General features: G+C 48.5%; 1 protein-coding gene across 1 annotated transcript in view; it reads left to right on the top strand.

Annotated features, from left to right (window-relative positions):
• The window catches only part of LOC129345372 (alpha-2-macroglobulin-like protein 1), a 90,176-nt gene that overhangs the window by 41,744 nt on the left and 35,059 nt on the right, over positions 1-13,373 (top strand). The window contains exons 17-21 of the mRNA XM_055002497.1: positions 1,275-1,466; positions 5,608-5,707; positions 7,790-7,937; positions 10,013-10,238; positions 13,119-13,245. Coding sequence (XP_054858472.1) covers positions 1,275-1,466; positions 5,608-5,707; positions 7,790-7,937; positions 10,013-10,238; positions 13,119-13,245 — 793 coding nt within the window. The remainder of the gene's footprint in view (positions 1-1,274; positions 1,467-5,607; positions 5,708-7,789; positions 7,938-10,012; positions 10,239-13,118; positions 13,246-13,373) is intronic.

The raw sequence follows: 13,373 nt of genomic DNA, 5'->3' as shown, positions 1-13,373 counted from the left end.
GTCATTAACAGTTTTAGGCTTGATTAGATTTTCACATGTTCTTGGTATGTAAATCTGGAATCTCCTCGGGAAGGCTGGATTGGCACAGAATTCCCCTGGTGTAACTAGATAAACAGCCCTGACCTGGGTAGCCCAGGCGAGTCTGGTCTCGTCAGATCTCAGAAGCGAAGCAGGGTCGGCCTTGGTTAGTAATTGGACGAGAGACCTCCAAGGAACACCAGGGTTGCAGAGGCAGGCAGTGGCAAACTAACTTTGTTAGTCTCGTGCCTTGAAAACCCTGCCAGGGGTCGCCATAAGTCAGCTATGACTTGAGGGCACTCTGTAACACCACCATCTTTTAACAGAGGCTTAATGGGATTTTATTGAATAGAGGACAATATTTATGGCCATGCTATGAAAAGCTTCCTTGGCCAATTTCCACCCCTTAAACCTCTGTTAAAAGTAGAGGATGTTTTTCTCCAGGCCTGTTGGCACCCTAACAACAGCTGGCGACATGTTCTTTGCATTAAAGAATGACAATTCTGCATCCAGTGCTATTCTAAGAACGGCTGGATGTAGCCATTTGTATACATTCTTCAAATGTGTCAAATGTGTGTAATTTTGCCTTCTTTTTCTGGGCATGGGAGAGGGGGAGTGATGGATTGCCCTGAGCTTCACCATCAATTCCGCACCTTTTTTGACTTGACTTTTGAGATTTCTTCATGCAATGACTGCAAAACTTTAAGTGATATCATCAAGAGTGATGCAGCACCTTTAAGACTAATCAACTTTATTGTAGCATAAGCTTTCTGACGATGAGAGCTGTGGTTCTCGAAAGCTGACAATGCATCTGACCAAGAGAGCTGTGGTTCTCGAAAGCTTATGCTACAATAAAGTTGGTTAGCCTTAAAGGTGCTGCTGGACTCTTTGCTATTTTGCAACTACAGACTAACACGGCTAACTCCTCTGGATCTATGATCAAGAGCGATGACTGTGTCCTGACTGCTTACCTCATACTCATCACCAGGGCTTTTTTCCTGGAAAAAGAGGTGGTGGAACTCAGTGGGTTGCCCTCGGTGAAAATGGTCATATGGCTGGTGGCCCCGCCCCCTGATCTCCAGACAGAGGGGAGTTGAGATTGCCCTCAGGGAGGGCAATCTCAACTCCCCTCTGTCTGGAGATCAGGGGGGCGGGGCCACCAGCCATGTGACCATTTTCAAGAGGTTCCGGAACTCCGTTCCCCCGCGTTCCCCCTGAAAAAAAGCCCTGCTCATCACCCTGATCTCTGCTTTCAGGTGTATGATGCTATTCCCTACGATGAATCCACTGATACCGTTGGCGCAAGAGGATTTGACTACCACTTGGAAGATTTTGAGCCTTACCCTTGTCTGCCTTTGGAGCACCCCCAGCTCCATGGTCAGAGGCGCAAGCGGACTGTGATAGGGCCTTGGTACGAGAGCCAGGCTGATGTCTATAGCCTGTTCAAGGTGAGTAGTATCTCCTCCCCAAAATGGCGTCTCCAGTCCCAAGTTGTCCTTGCCTGCCTTTTAGCTGCAGTGTTCCAGTCAGTGATTCTAGAGCTGTGCCCTGGAATTTCTGGGGGCTTGTCCAGGTTGTTCTTAAGATGGTACTAAAAAGAAGCAGCCAAAAATTCTGAAGCGTTCAGTAGTTTCTCTGTAGAAGAGGCAATATTGGGCTAAGCTAGAAGTGCCGAATTACACCTGAACGGCAAGTGAACAGACTCACGTGTATTCCTCCCTGTTCACTTGTGCTCCACTCGATCAGTATGAGTGGAGCGCAAGTGAACAGGGAGGAATACACGTGAGTCTGTTCACTTGCCGTTCAGGTGTAATTCGGCACTTCTAGCTTGACCCAATATTTTCCAGTTTAAAATTTGAACTTCCAAGCAGCTGAGCAATGCAAAACCTGCTTCGATGACTTAGGAGAAAAATCCTCTGTATGTACGCCATTCTCCTTTTCGCCCACGTGAAGTTTGGTTGGACGTGACCGCCAGGATAAATGCAGCAGTGTGGGGTGTTAATTTGTAAGTCTTCCCAATGTTTTCACTCATGGTGATGCAACTAAAAACTCACATTGTAGTGTATGGATTTCTATAAATGCAGCCACAGATAACATCATGAGCGAAACAGAGTAATAATAACAGCAACATTCGATTTATATACTGCCCTTCAAGACAATTTAACACTCACTCAGAACAGTTTAGAAAAATGTGTTATTATAATAATAATAATATAATAATAACATTCAATTTATATACTGCCCTTCAAGACAACTACCACCAGAGCGGTTTACAAAGCGTGCTATTATTATCCTCACGACAATCACTGGCCGATTCCAGATGGCCTACCTTTCTCCAGGACGCCGCACATCGTTGTGATGAAAATGCGATATTTCGCATTTTCATCGCAACGACGCGCGGCATCCTGGAGAAAGGTAGGCCATCTGGAATCGGCCACTCTGTGAGGTGGGTGGGACTGAGAGAGCTCTAAAAAGCTATGACTGACCCAAGGTCACCCAGCTGGCTTCAAGTAGAGGAGTCAAACCTGGCTCTCCGGATTATAGTCCTGCTGCTCTTAACCACTACACTGAACTTGTGTAGCCTTGTGGAAAATGCATTGGAGCTGCTGCTGCTGCTCGTCCTCTTTCTCCTTCTGTGGGCCAGGATTACATTTTGTGGTTTACATGCAGCCTTTTAATGTGAGGATAGAGTATAGGGATCCCCAAACTTCATTTTCAGGGCTCTGTGGTTTTCCTGGAGGTAAAGGTGTTGTGGAGAGCACTGCCCTGTGCCTCTTTCATTCCTACTTTTTGATTGGCCAATGGGCTGAGATTAATGTTGCTCACACTGCATGCTTCCGTGGGCTATCCAGATCAGGGCAAAAGCTTTCTTTGGAGGTTGAATAAAATGGAAATAAGATTACACCCTGTGAAACCCTGCAAGATCGTTCCAGCACTGAAGACAGCTGATCAGAAACAACCAGTGAAAAGACTCCCGAGCATCAGAGTTATCCAAGAAGACCTGACGTTGGTCTGCTTCTTCTTTCTTAATCACTTTGTAGATTAGAGACTGAACAATAATTGGCTACACCGTTTTTGTCTAGGAGTGTAGTGGGTAGAGAATCCACCTCTTTGAGTGGGCGAGGGAAGGTGCCCTGAGTTAGACACTGTCGGGAGGGATTGCTTTTCTACAAGAGGCGAATTGCTCTGCGCTGCAGTTCGTATTTTTGTTTTCAACCACTGTTGGGTGTCCTACATCTCCATCACCTGGGAGAACTTCCAGAGGATGGAGGATCCCTGATATGCCCAGTGCCAGCATTGTAGGGCTAGGGGCAGTCAAGGGAAAGACTTCGATCATCTCTCGACTACCAGCCTCAGGAACCACTTGAAGAAGCACCACCAGGCAGTGCTTCTTTGGGGGGAGGGAGAGAGAGGCTAGTGCCACCTGGCTGCCAGCAAGCCAACAGGGTGGTCCTCCTGTGACCAGCTCTGGCACTCTACCCGCCCAGACTCCCCTCCCCGGTTTCTTGTAGGGAAGGGATGCCAAACATCTTTGGCAGTGATGGCACTAACCTGCCCAGACAGGAGGGATCCAGGGCAATGAAGCGGATCAGTTGGAAAATTGCTGAAATGATTGCCATAGATGAGTACCCTTTTTCATGGTTGAGGATATTGGCTTCTTTGGGCAGTTCCAAGAAGTCTGTCATTGGTACATGCCCCCTGCTTGCACCACGCTGAGCAGAATGTGGTGCCCTCCCTTTGCAGGGCTGCCGAGCAGCATGTGAAGCACAGTTGTCCTGCGCTGTTTGGAGAAGTGTGCGTTTCACATCAGACATCTGGGCCTGCCCTTGGTCTGAGCATGCGTATCTTGCACTGAGTGCGCATTGGTGGCAATCTGATGTCCTGGGTGGGGGTGGGACGACCAGTGTCAGACACGGTTAGAGGGGGGCAGCCACCAAGCCAGCTACTGGGAAGGCTTTGCTCCACTCCGAGGTTCTTGATGTGGAGCACATGGCAGCTAAGTATACTGCTGCCATCAAGAGGCAAAGGGTATGCAGAGTCATCACCATAGGATAGATGGTGACTGATAGTAAAGAGTCCAGTAGCACCTTTAAGACTATAAGCAACTTTATAGTAGCATACGCTTTCGAGAGCCACAGCTCTTTGTCAGATGCATCGCCAGCTTTCAAGAACCACAGCTCTCTTCATCAGATGCATCGTTAGCTTTCAAGAACTACAGCTGTCTTCGTCAGATGCATCTGACAATGCATCTGACAAAGACAGCTATGGTTCTCGAAAGCTGCAATGCATCTGACGAAGAGAGCTGTGGTCTTTGAAAGCTGGCGATGCATCTGATAAAGACAGCTGTAGTTCTCGAAAGTGAATGTTACAATAAAGTTTGTTAGTCTTAAAGGTGTTACTAGACTCTTTACTGTTTTGCTACTGCAGGCTAACATGGCTAACTGCTCTGGATAACAACAACAACAACAACAACATTCGATTTATATACGGCCCTTCAGGACAGCTTAACGCCACTCAGAGCTGTTTAAAAAGTATGTCATTACTTGTGACAAACACCCTGTGAGGTGGGTGGGGCTGAGAGAGCTCCAGAGAGCTGTGACTAGCCCAAGGACCCCCAGCTGGCTTCACGTGGAGGAGTGGGGAATCAAACCAGATTAGAGTCCTGCGCTCTTAACCACTATACCAAACGGGCTCTCATCACAATTTATCATCATGAAAATCACCCTGTGAGGTGGGTGGGGCTGAGAGATGGTGACCAATGGAGCTCACACATCAAGGTAGCAGTGGTGGCTCCTCAGAATGTGATTCATCAAGTTTATGGGAAAATATATGCATATAGGAAATGTTGGAAAGTTTGAATTAATATTTTTATTTATTTATTTGTCATTCATAGTCTGCCTTTCTCACTGAGAGGCTCAGGGTGGATCACACAGAGTGAGATTAGTACAGTCAATATGAGGGTCATTTCCATAAACAATGCCAGAGGGTAAATAACACAAGTTTACAAAGACACGGCATTAGCAGGGATCCAATACAGAGTTGAAGAAATGCTGGAACAGAACATAAGCCATTCTAGGGTTGACATTAAATAACATGAGGCACAAGTAGCTCATAGGATCACCTATTTAAAGCAACTGATAGTACATTAAGTCAACATAGTGGTGAAGTCCATAGTCCCTAAGTCATTAGCGAAGCCTCTGAGACCCCCTCCCTTCAATGCAAAAGCTTTTTTGAATAATTGGTTTTACATTCATTTGCAGTCCTTTTATTATGTTCTGGAATAGGATTAAACCAGATGAGATTGCTAAAGAGGAAATATTGAATTACAGTTGAACTACATGGATTTGCAATTCGGATTGTAACGTGTTATTTTCAGTCTCTTTATCTTGCTGTTTTCTAGGATATGTCGTAGGCTGTAGGAATCGAGTGTTGTTGTGACTTCTTTTTAAAAGGTGGGGAGGGGACCAAAAAAAACCCAACTGGGAAACTTTGAAAAGGGAATGGGAGAGAAGAGCATGAATTCCTTGAATGTAAATTGGCTGCACACATACAGCTGATGTTCCTTCTTCTGCTCTAATTGTTTTACAGCAACTGAGGATGAAAGTTTTAACTAACACCAAAGTGAAAAAGCCTGTGACTTGTGAGCCACTTGCTGAGAGACACGTTCTCAGAATGCCTGGAAAGACAGGTGAGAATCACAGACAATTGATTCCCTATTGGCTGGACACCTCCTGAAGACCAGGTCAGGGGCAGTCTCTGCCATGACGATTTATATTCTCTGAGCCAAGCGACAAGTGACGAATGACACTTGCCTGGCAAATGAACAGACTCACGTGTACTCCTCCCTATCCCCTTGCCATTCACTTGCACGCCACTTGATCAAGTGGCGAGCAAGTGAGAGCCAAACTACAAGTGACGTCTTACACAGGTTGGACACTTGTCAGCTTCCCTCAAGTTTTGGTGGGAAATGTAGGCACCCTGGTCTTGCAGCTGTAATGGAGAGCCAAGCTGTAAAACCAGGGCACCTACATTTCCCATCAAAACTTCAGGGAAGCTGACAAGTGTCCAACCTGTGTAAGGCGTCACTTGTAGTTTGGCTCTTAATGGCAAGTGAACAGGGAGGAATACACGCGAGTCTGTTCATTTGCCAGGCAAGTGTCATTCGTCACTTGTCGCTTGGCTCTCTGTTGCTGAATCTTGGCTGGAGACACAGAGAGCCAAGCTACAAGTGATGCCTTACACAAGTTGGACACTTGTCAGCTTCCCTCAAGTTTTGATGGGAAATGTAGGCGTCCTGGTTTTACAGCTTGGCTCTCCATTACAGCTGCAAGACCAGGATGCCTACATTTCCCATCAAAACTTGAGGGGAGCTGACAAGGGTCCAACCTGTGTCAGGTGTCACTTGTAGCTTGGTTCATAGTCTCTCTGCATGAGATGTCTTATACAAGGACACTCAAGTGTAGGGAGACAAGATGATAGCTATTTCACCACTCTAGCGCTGGCAGGGATCGCTCTTCAGAGGGTTTGTTAATTTCATCTTCGACTCCCAAAGGGGAGGTGAAATTGAGAGAGCCTTTGGGGAGGCGAAGATGAAATTAACAAATCTCTGAGGAGTGATCTCCACTGGCTCTGTCTGTTTAAACTTTGCTCCCTGGCTAATATTGCGTCTCCCTGTGCTTGAAGAACATGTGCTGAGGCGCCTCATGTAGAGAGAGAGACTCAGACTTTGCATGGACAATTTGGCTTCCCTGATCTTAATCAGGTGTACTTGTTAATTTCTACTAATTATTGGAACTGTTTTTCCCAACTGGATTATCTATTTTGGGCTCTTTTGGAAGCTTCTTGTTTTGTCCCCCTCTTTAAATGGAGTGCGTTTGTGCCAAAATGGAACTTGTTCCTTCTACAGTTTCTGCAGTTAGAGAACTGTGGCGAATAATGTCATGATAATATCTTTGACCCCTTTTCTCATGCTAAATTAACATTATGGGCCAATTCAGATTTTTTAAAAATGGAAGGAAATCCTTTTTATGGAAGGCTTGAAAAGGTAAGGGGATTTTTACTTTGGATCAGACAGCCTACGATGACGAATTTTTGTCGGTTGTTTTTAACTGAGGTCTATTTTTGCTGAATGTTAATATTTACAACCAGGCCTTTTTTTCTCGGAAAAGAGGTGGTGGGACTCAGTGGGTTGCCCTCGGTGAAAATGGTCACATGGCTGGTGGCCCCGCCCCTGATCTCCAGACAGAGGGGAGTTGAGATTGCCCTCCATGTCACGTGGCACAGATGGCAATCTAAACTCCCCTCTGTCTGGAGATCAGGGGGCGGGGCCACCAGCCATGTGACCATTTTCAAGAGGTTCCGGAACTCCGTTCTCCCGCGTTCCTGCTGAAAAAAAGCCCTTTTACAACTACAACATCTGTTGATATCCAAATACAGCTCTGCAGCATTGAATGTTTCAGAGTCTCGCGTACTTTTGGAACTCTCATATATCTATACAAAAAAGTAGGGAGCTCATGACATTTCCACACAACAAATGCAACAAACAAATGCAATATCCTGTTGTGGGATGCCAGCTGGCTATTTTCTAAAACTGTCACAGATGTTGCCAGGTGTTACACCTGCCTCCATGGGAAACCCCGTTGTTAATACTTCTTTGGAAGCTCTTCGGTGAATGTGGAAGGTCCCTTTTTCCTATTGATAAGAGCGTGATCTCTAACCACGCTTCCTGGATCCCTTCACTCTCCACTCCTTTTATTTACATTTCTTTCAGAAGTTGATCCAGAACCGGTAAGTGCCCCTGTCCAAGCTGTGGCTGAAAATGTCCCTCCGCCTCTTGGTTCAGAAGATCAGATGGAGACGATGAAGAAACCAAGAACACGCTTCCCAGAGACCTGGATCTGGGATTTGGTCTCAGTCAAGTAAGCGCAAAGCTGCCAGGGAGGGAACTAAATGCTACAGATGCAATTGAAACAGTCCCCTTCAGGCATGCCCTGCTGTGGTTGCTCCTGACAAGTTGCCCGAGACAGATTGGTGACAGGTGACAGACTGGGCCGGATTCTGCTGGATAAATCCCTGCCTGGATATGTGTTTGAATAGTAATTTTCTTACTGCATATGCTCTTGATAATGCTTGGGCACCCTAAAGTTTATTAGAAATGCTCAGTTTTGTTTAGGAGTGCCATATGTGGACACTGGTGGATCAGAGTAGGCTGTGGTTGGGTACCAGGCTAGTTCAATGGAAAAAAGATCTATTGTCCAGGAATTGATCCCACAGAGTAATGTAACCTGGCACAAGATCTAGTGGGACAAGACGGGAGGAGTTGTCTTAGAGCCAAGCTACAAGTGACGAATGACACTTGAATGGCAAGTGAACAGACTCACGTGTATTCCTCCCTGTTCCCTTGCCATGCACTTGAGCTCCACTTGAATGGCAAGTGAACAGGGAGTGTAATTCGTCACTTGTAGCTTGGCTCTTAGAACTGTCTGCCTGCCAAGACCTATTTGGGAGGTGGAGGGAGGGCTGCTGTGTCTGTTTGGGCTTCCATTCAACTCCCCAGGTGTCAGAACTCCAGTTTCAAGTGCAGATACCTGGGACTTGGGACCTGACCTGGGTAGCCCAGGTGTGCCTGATCTGGTCAGCTCTCAGAAGCTAAGCAGGGTCAGCCTTGGTTAGTAATTGGATGGGAGACCTCTAAAGAAGACCAGCGTTACAGAGGCAGGCAATGGCAAACCACCTCAAATAGTCTCTTGCCTTGAAAATCCCACTAGGGGTTGCCGTAAGTCAACTCTGACTTGAGGGCACTCTCCTCCACACTACACCTAGGACCAGGTTAGGGATTCTACTAGTGTACCACCTCCTACAATCACCGAGAGCCAAGCTACAAGTGACGAATGACACTTGCCTGGCAAGTGAACAGACTCGTGTGTATTCCTCCCTGTTCACTTGTGCTCCACTTGATCAGGTGGAGAGGAAGTGAATGGCAGGTGAACAGGGAGGAATACACGTGAGTCTGTTCACTTGCCAGGCAAGTGTCATTCATCACTTGTAGCTTGGCTCCCAGTGTTCCTCTCTTTCCTGCTCTGTGAACAGCTAAAAGAGCCCAGCAAACTTCCTTTGCCCAATCCTACAGTGTTTTGCATCGTTGATTTTTAGGGCTTGCTGCTGGCAATATTAAAACCTTCCATTGTCCAGTCTAGATTCTGGAGCTGAAATGATTCTACTTTCCCAGACATTTGTCTTTATAAAAGGCTTTCCTTCCTGAGTGCAATAGGAGCAGGGCTTTTTTTCAGCTGGAACATGGTGGAACAGAGTTCCGGAACCTCTTGAAAATGGTCACATGGCTGGTGGCCCCGCCCCCTGATCTCCAGACAGAGGGGAGATGAGACAGAGGGAGATTGATCTCCCTCGGCCTGGAGATCAGGGGGCGGGGCCACCTGCCATTTGACCATTTTCTCTGAGGGCAACCCACTGAGTTCCACCACCTCTTTCCCCAGAAAAAAAGCCTTGCTCATTTCTGAATAATCCTCGATGTGAAATGCTGCAACTGATATTGGACCTGCCACTGAGGCCTCTGAGCCTCCACTTCAACATCCGTGCCAAGGCTTGCTTTAATGGGCACAGTTAAGGACTTTTATTTTAATTTATTTACTTCAATTTGTTTCCGCCTTCAAGGTAAAGAACTCTAACTCTGTTGGTTGTCACTGACGGGTATGCTGTATTTCCAAAGCCAGTTAGATGTAATGGTTAAGAGTTGCAGGACTCTCATCTGGAGAGCCGGGTTTGATTCCCCACTCCTCCACTTGAAGCCAGCTGGGTGATTGTGGGTCAGTCACAGCTTCTCGGAGCTCTCTCAGCCCCACCCACCTCACAGGGTGATTGTCAAGAGGATAATAACATACTTTGTAAACCTCTCTGAGTGGGTGTTAAGTTGTCCTGAGGGGCAGTATATAAATCAAATGTTGTTGTTGTTGTTGTTGTTGTTGTTGTTGTTCAGCGAGGAGGGGAAAGCGTCGCTCTCACTCATCACTCCAGACACGATCACGGAGTGGCAAGCCAACGCGTTCTGTGTGGCAGATGTTGGCTTCGGACTTGCCAAGCCGGCCTCCCTCCAGACCTTCCAGCCATACTTTGTGGATCTGACATTGCCCTATTCTGTAGTCCGTGGGGAGACCTTTGAACTCAGAGTCACTGTCTTCAATTACATGAGGGAATGCATGCAGGTGAATGACCTTTCTTTTTGCACAGGAGAGGACAGCTGCACGTTACAAAGGGGCTGTAGCTCATCAGTTAATGCTCCTCTCCATAATAGTAGGTTGTTTGTCCATTCTTTGGCTGTGACATCTTATGCTCAAGTGTAGAGAGACGCAATGTTAGCCAGGAAGTGTAGTTTAAAAAGACAGAGTCAGTGGAGATTGCTTCTCAGAGAGTTTGTTAATTTCATCTTCGCCTCTGAAGGCTCTGTCAATTTCGCCTCCCTTTCCAGAAGGCAAAGATGAAATTAACAAACCCTCTGAGGAGCAACCTCTCCTGTAGAGAGAGGACATTTGACAGAGCCTTTGGGTCTGTCTTTTAAACTATGCTTATTTATTTATTATTTATTTTATTCGATTTATACCCCGCCCTTCCCACAAATGGGCACAGGGCAGCTATCAACATTAAAAAATACATTAAAACTTAAAATCAACAATAATTTTTAAAAAATCATTAAAATAGTCCAGGAGCAGGGTATTTAGAAAAATATTGGGAGTCCATATACGGGCATAGCAGATGGCCGAGGGCAGCCCCAGAAGAAGTGGTGGTCTTAGATGGAAGGAGGACACCCGCTGGCACTCAGCCGAAGGCCCGGCGGAACACTGTTTTTCAGGCCCTGCGAAACAGTAACAGGTCCCGCAGGGCCCGGATCTCCAGTGAGAGAGAGTTCCACCAGGCCGGGGCCAGCGCAGAAAAAGCCCTGGCTGTGGTTGAGGCCAGAAGGATGTCCTTCAGGCTGGGGATCACCAGGAGCTGCTTGTCTGCAGAGCGCAACACCCTGCAGGGGACGTAATGGAAGCTTCCCAGCTAACATTGCATCTCCCCTACATTTGAGCATCCCCATGTAAGATGTCTTATGTAGAGAGACTCCATCACCTCCTCCTGGGGAAAGGCCCCTGCGGCTATGCCTGAGAGAGGCCACTTCCCCACCAGGCACTCGGTTGTGGGGGGCTGTCTTTCCCAGCCAGGAGTAGGATGTGGAAGATGAAGAGGAGACAGGCAGGAAAAGAACTGTTGGCAGAGTGTCTTCACAGTCAGGACGCTTATCAGGAAGCTGATCTGGGCAAAAGTAACAAAAGCTTTGTTTAGGGAACTAGCAAACTGGATAGGAAAGAAAAGGCACACCTCGCTGCCTTGCTCACTGAGAGAGCTGTACAAGAAAAGACTGAATAGCATTCTGTAGGCAGACAAGGGGAAAAAACCCTTTCGAAAGAAGGTACTCCCGCTGCAGGCCTGTCTAGTGCAAGTTTGCAGGGTCTTTCCTTCTCTGTACACAAGATATAATTGTACTCCAACAGGAACCACCCAAGCGTCCCCTCTCTCCCTTTGCTGCTTGAGTGGGGAGTAGCCCACCTCGGGCATCAGGCTGTTGGGTACTTTGTGTAGCAGGCTGCAAGAGGTGGCAGCGGCACAGTGGCCAGCCAGGGGTTGCGGCAGATGCCAGCATGTGGTTGGATGAGCCCCACCAGCAAGCAAGAGGTCAGCAAGAAAGCTAGTAGCACAACCAGAGCGCCCCCCCCCCGCCCCCTGAGCTTCTTTGGATTGCCCATCCCTCTTTCCTCTGACAAGCATTTCCAGGAAGGAAGGGAAGCAGTTCTGGGGAAAAAGCTCCTCCCTCTTCTTCCTTATAGACTACAGAAGGCAGAAGGACTGGTCAAGATCCTTCTGGACAAAGGGCCCGAGAGGATTTGTGTCTGCATGCCAAGCCACCCAGTCCAGGGCTGGATCTAGCGCTCCCAGCACCCGGGGCAATGCTTGCCGGCCCTTGCGCGCGCGCACAGCATGCGCGCGCTCCTGACACGGCGTGATGACGTCATTTTGATGACGTCATCACGCCACGTGCCGGAGGCAACAGGGGGGGCTGGGAAGCCGCCCGCGCCATTCGCTTCAGAAGCGAATGGCGCGGTCGGCTTTGCAGTCCCCCACGCTGTCTTTTGCCTGCCCCGTGGGACAGGGGGTGACCAGCTTGCCGCGCGCCCTCTGTCCTGTCGGCCAGGCAAAAGGCAGTGCGGGGGGCTGTGAGGCTGCCTGCACCATGCGCCTGCCCCGCAGGACAGGGGGCGGCCGGCTGCCCCCTCTCCTGCGGGGCAAGCGAGTGGCGTGGGTGGCTGCGCTGCCCTTTGCCTGTCCTGCAGGACGGGGTGTGCGGCAAGCCGGCCGCCCCCTGTCCCGCGGGGCAAGCAAAAGGCAGTGCAGCTGCCCATGCTGCTGCCTGCACGCTCTGGGAGCTGTTTCTGGCTCCCCCTCCCTGGCGGCACCATGGCAGACTACCCCCCTGCCCCCCTAGATCTGGCCCTGAGTCAGGGGCATGAGCTGCGCTGCCCTGGGAAGACATTCCGTCCTCCCCCCACCCTGTGAATAATGGACATGTGATAGACCTCCCTCTGAGGGCCAAGCTAGAAGTGACGAATTATACTTGAATGGCAAGTGAACAGACTCACAGGTATTCCTCCCTGTTCACTTGCGCACCACTTGCACGCCACTCGATCACGTACAATGGCAAGTGAACAAACTCGCACGTATTCCTCCCTGTTGACTTGCATTCCACTTGTGCTCCACTTGATCACTATAATGGCAAGTGAACAGACTTGCACATATTCCTCCCTGTTCACTTGCGCTCCACTTGCACTCCAGTTGATCACATACAAAGGCAAGTGAACAGACTCACACATATTCCTCCCTGTTCACTTGCTCTCCTCTTGCACGCCACTCGATCACTTGCCATTCAAGTGTAATTTGTCGCGTCTAGCTTGGCCCTTAGTTTGGAGGGGGGCACTGGCAGTGTTCCCTATTGGGCTTCCCCATGTGGATTTTGCATGCACACCAAATGGCTCCTTCTCTGCATCCAGGTGGAAGTTAGTCTGGTACGATCGCAGCAATTCAGGGTGGAATCCTGCTCAATCTGCTTCTTCACCACCTGCCTATGTGCAGACGAGGCTAAGACCTTCTCTTGGAATGTGACGGCAACTCATCTGGGTGAGCCTGAAGTCCCTGAGGGGGGGGCACTGTGTGTGAGGAGCCCCCTGACTTTCCCTTTCTTCCCCAAACATCTCCTCCCAGAGCAGGACTACCACAGTGGTAGGAAAGGAAGCTGTTTCATTCCT

Source organism: Eublepharis macularius, chromosome 18, assembly GCF_028583425.1.
Source record: "Eublepharis macularius isolate TG4126 chromosome 18, MPM_Emac_v1.0, whole genome shotgun sequence".
Taxonomy (NCBI): Eukaryota; Metazoa; Chordata; class Lepidosauria; order Squamata; family Eublepharidae; genus Eublepharis; species Eublepharis macularius.
The sequence above is the reverse complement of the archived record's forward strand: the minus strand, read 5'-3'. Positions and strand labels throughout refer to the sequence as shown.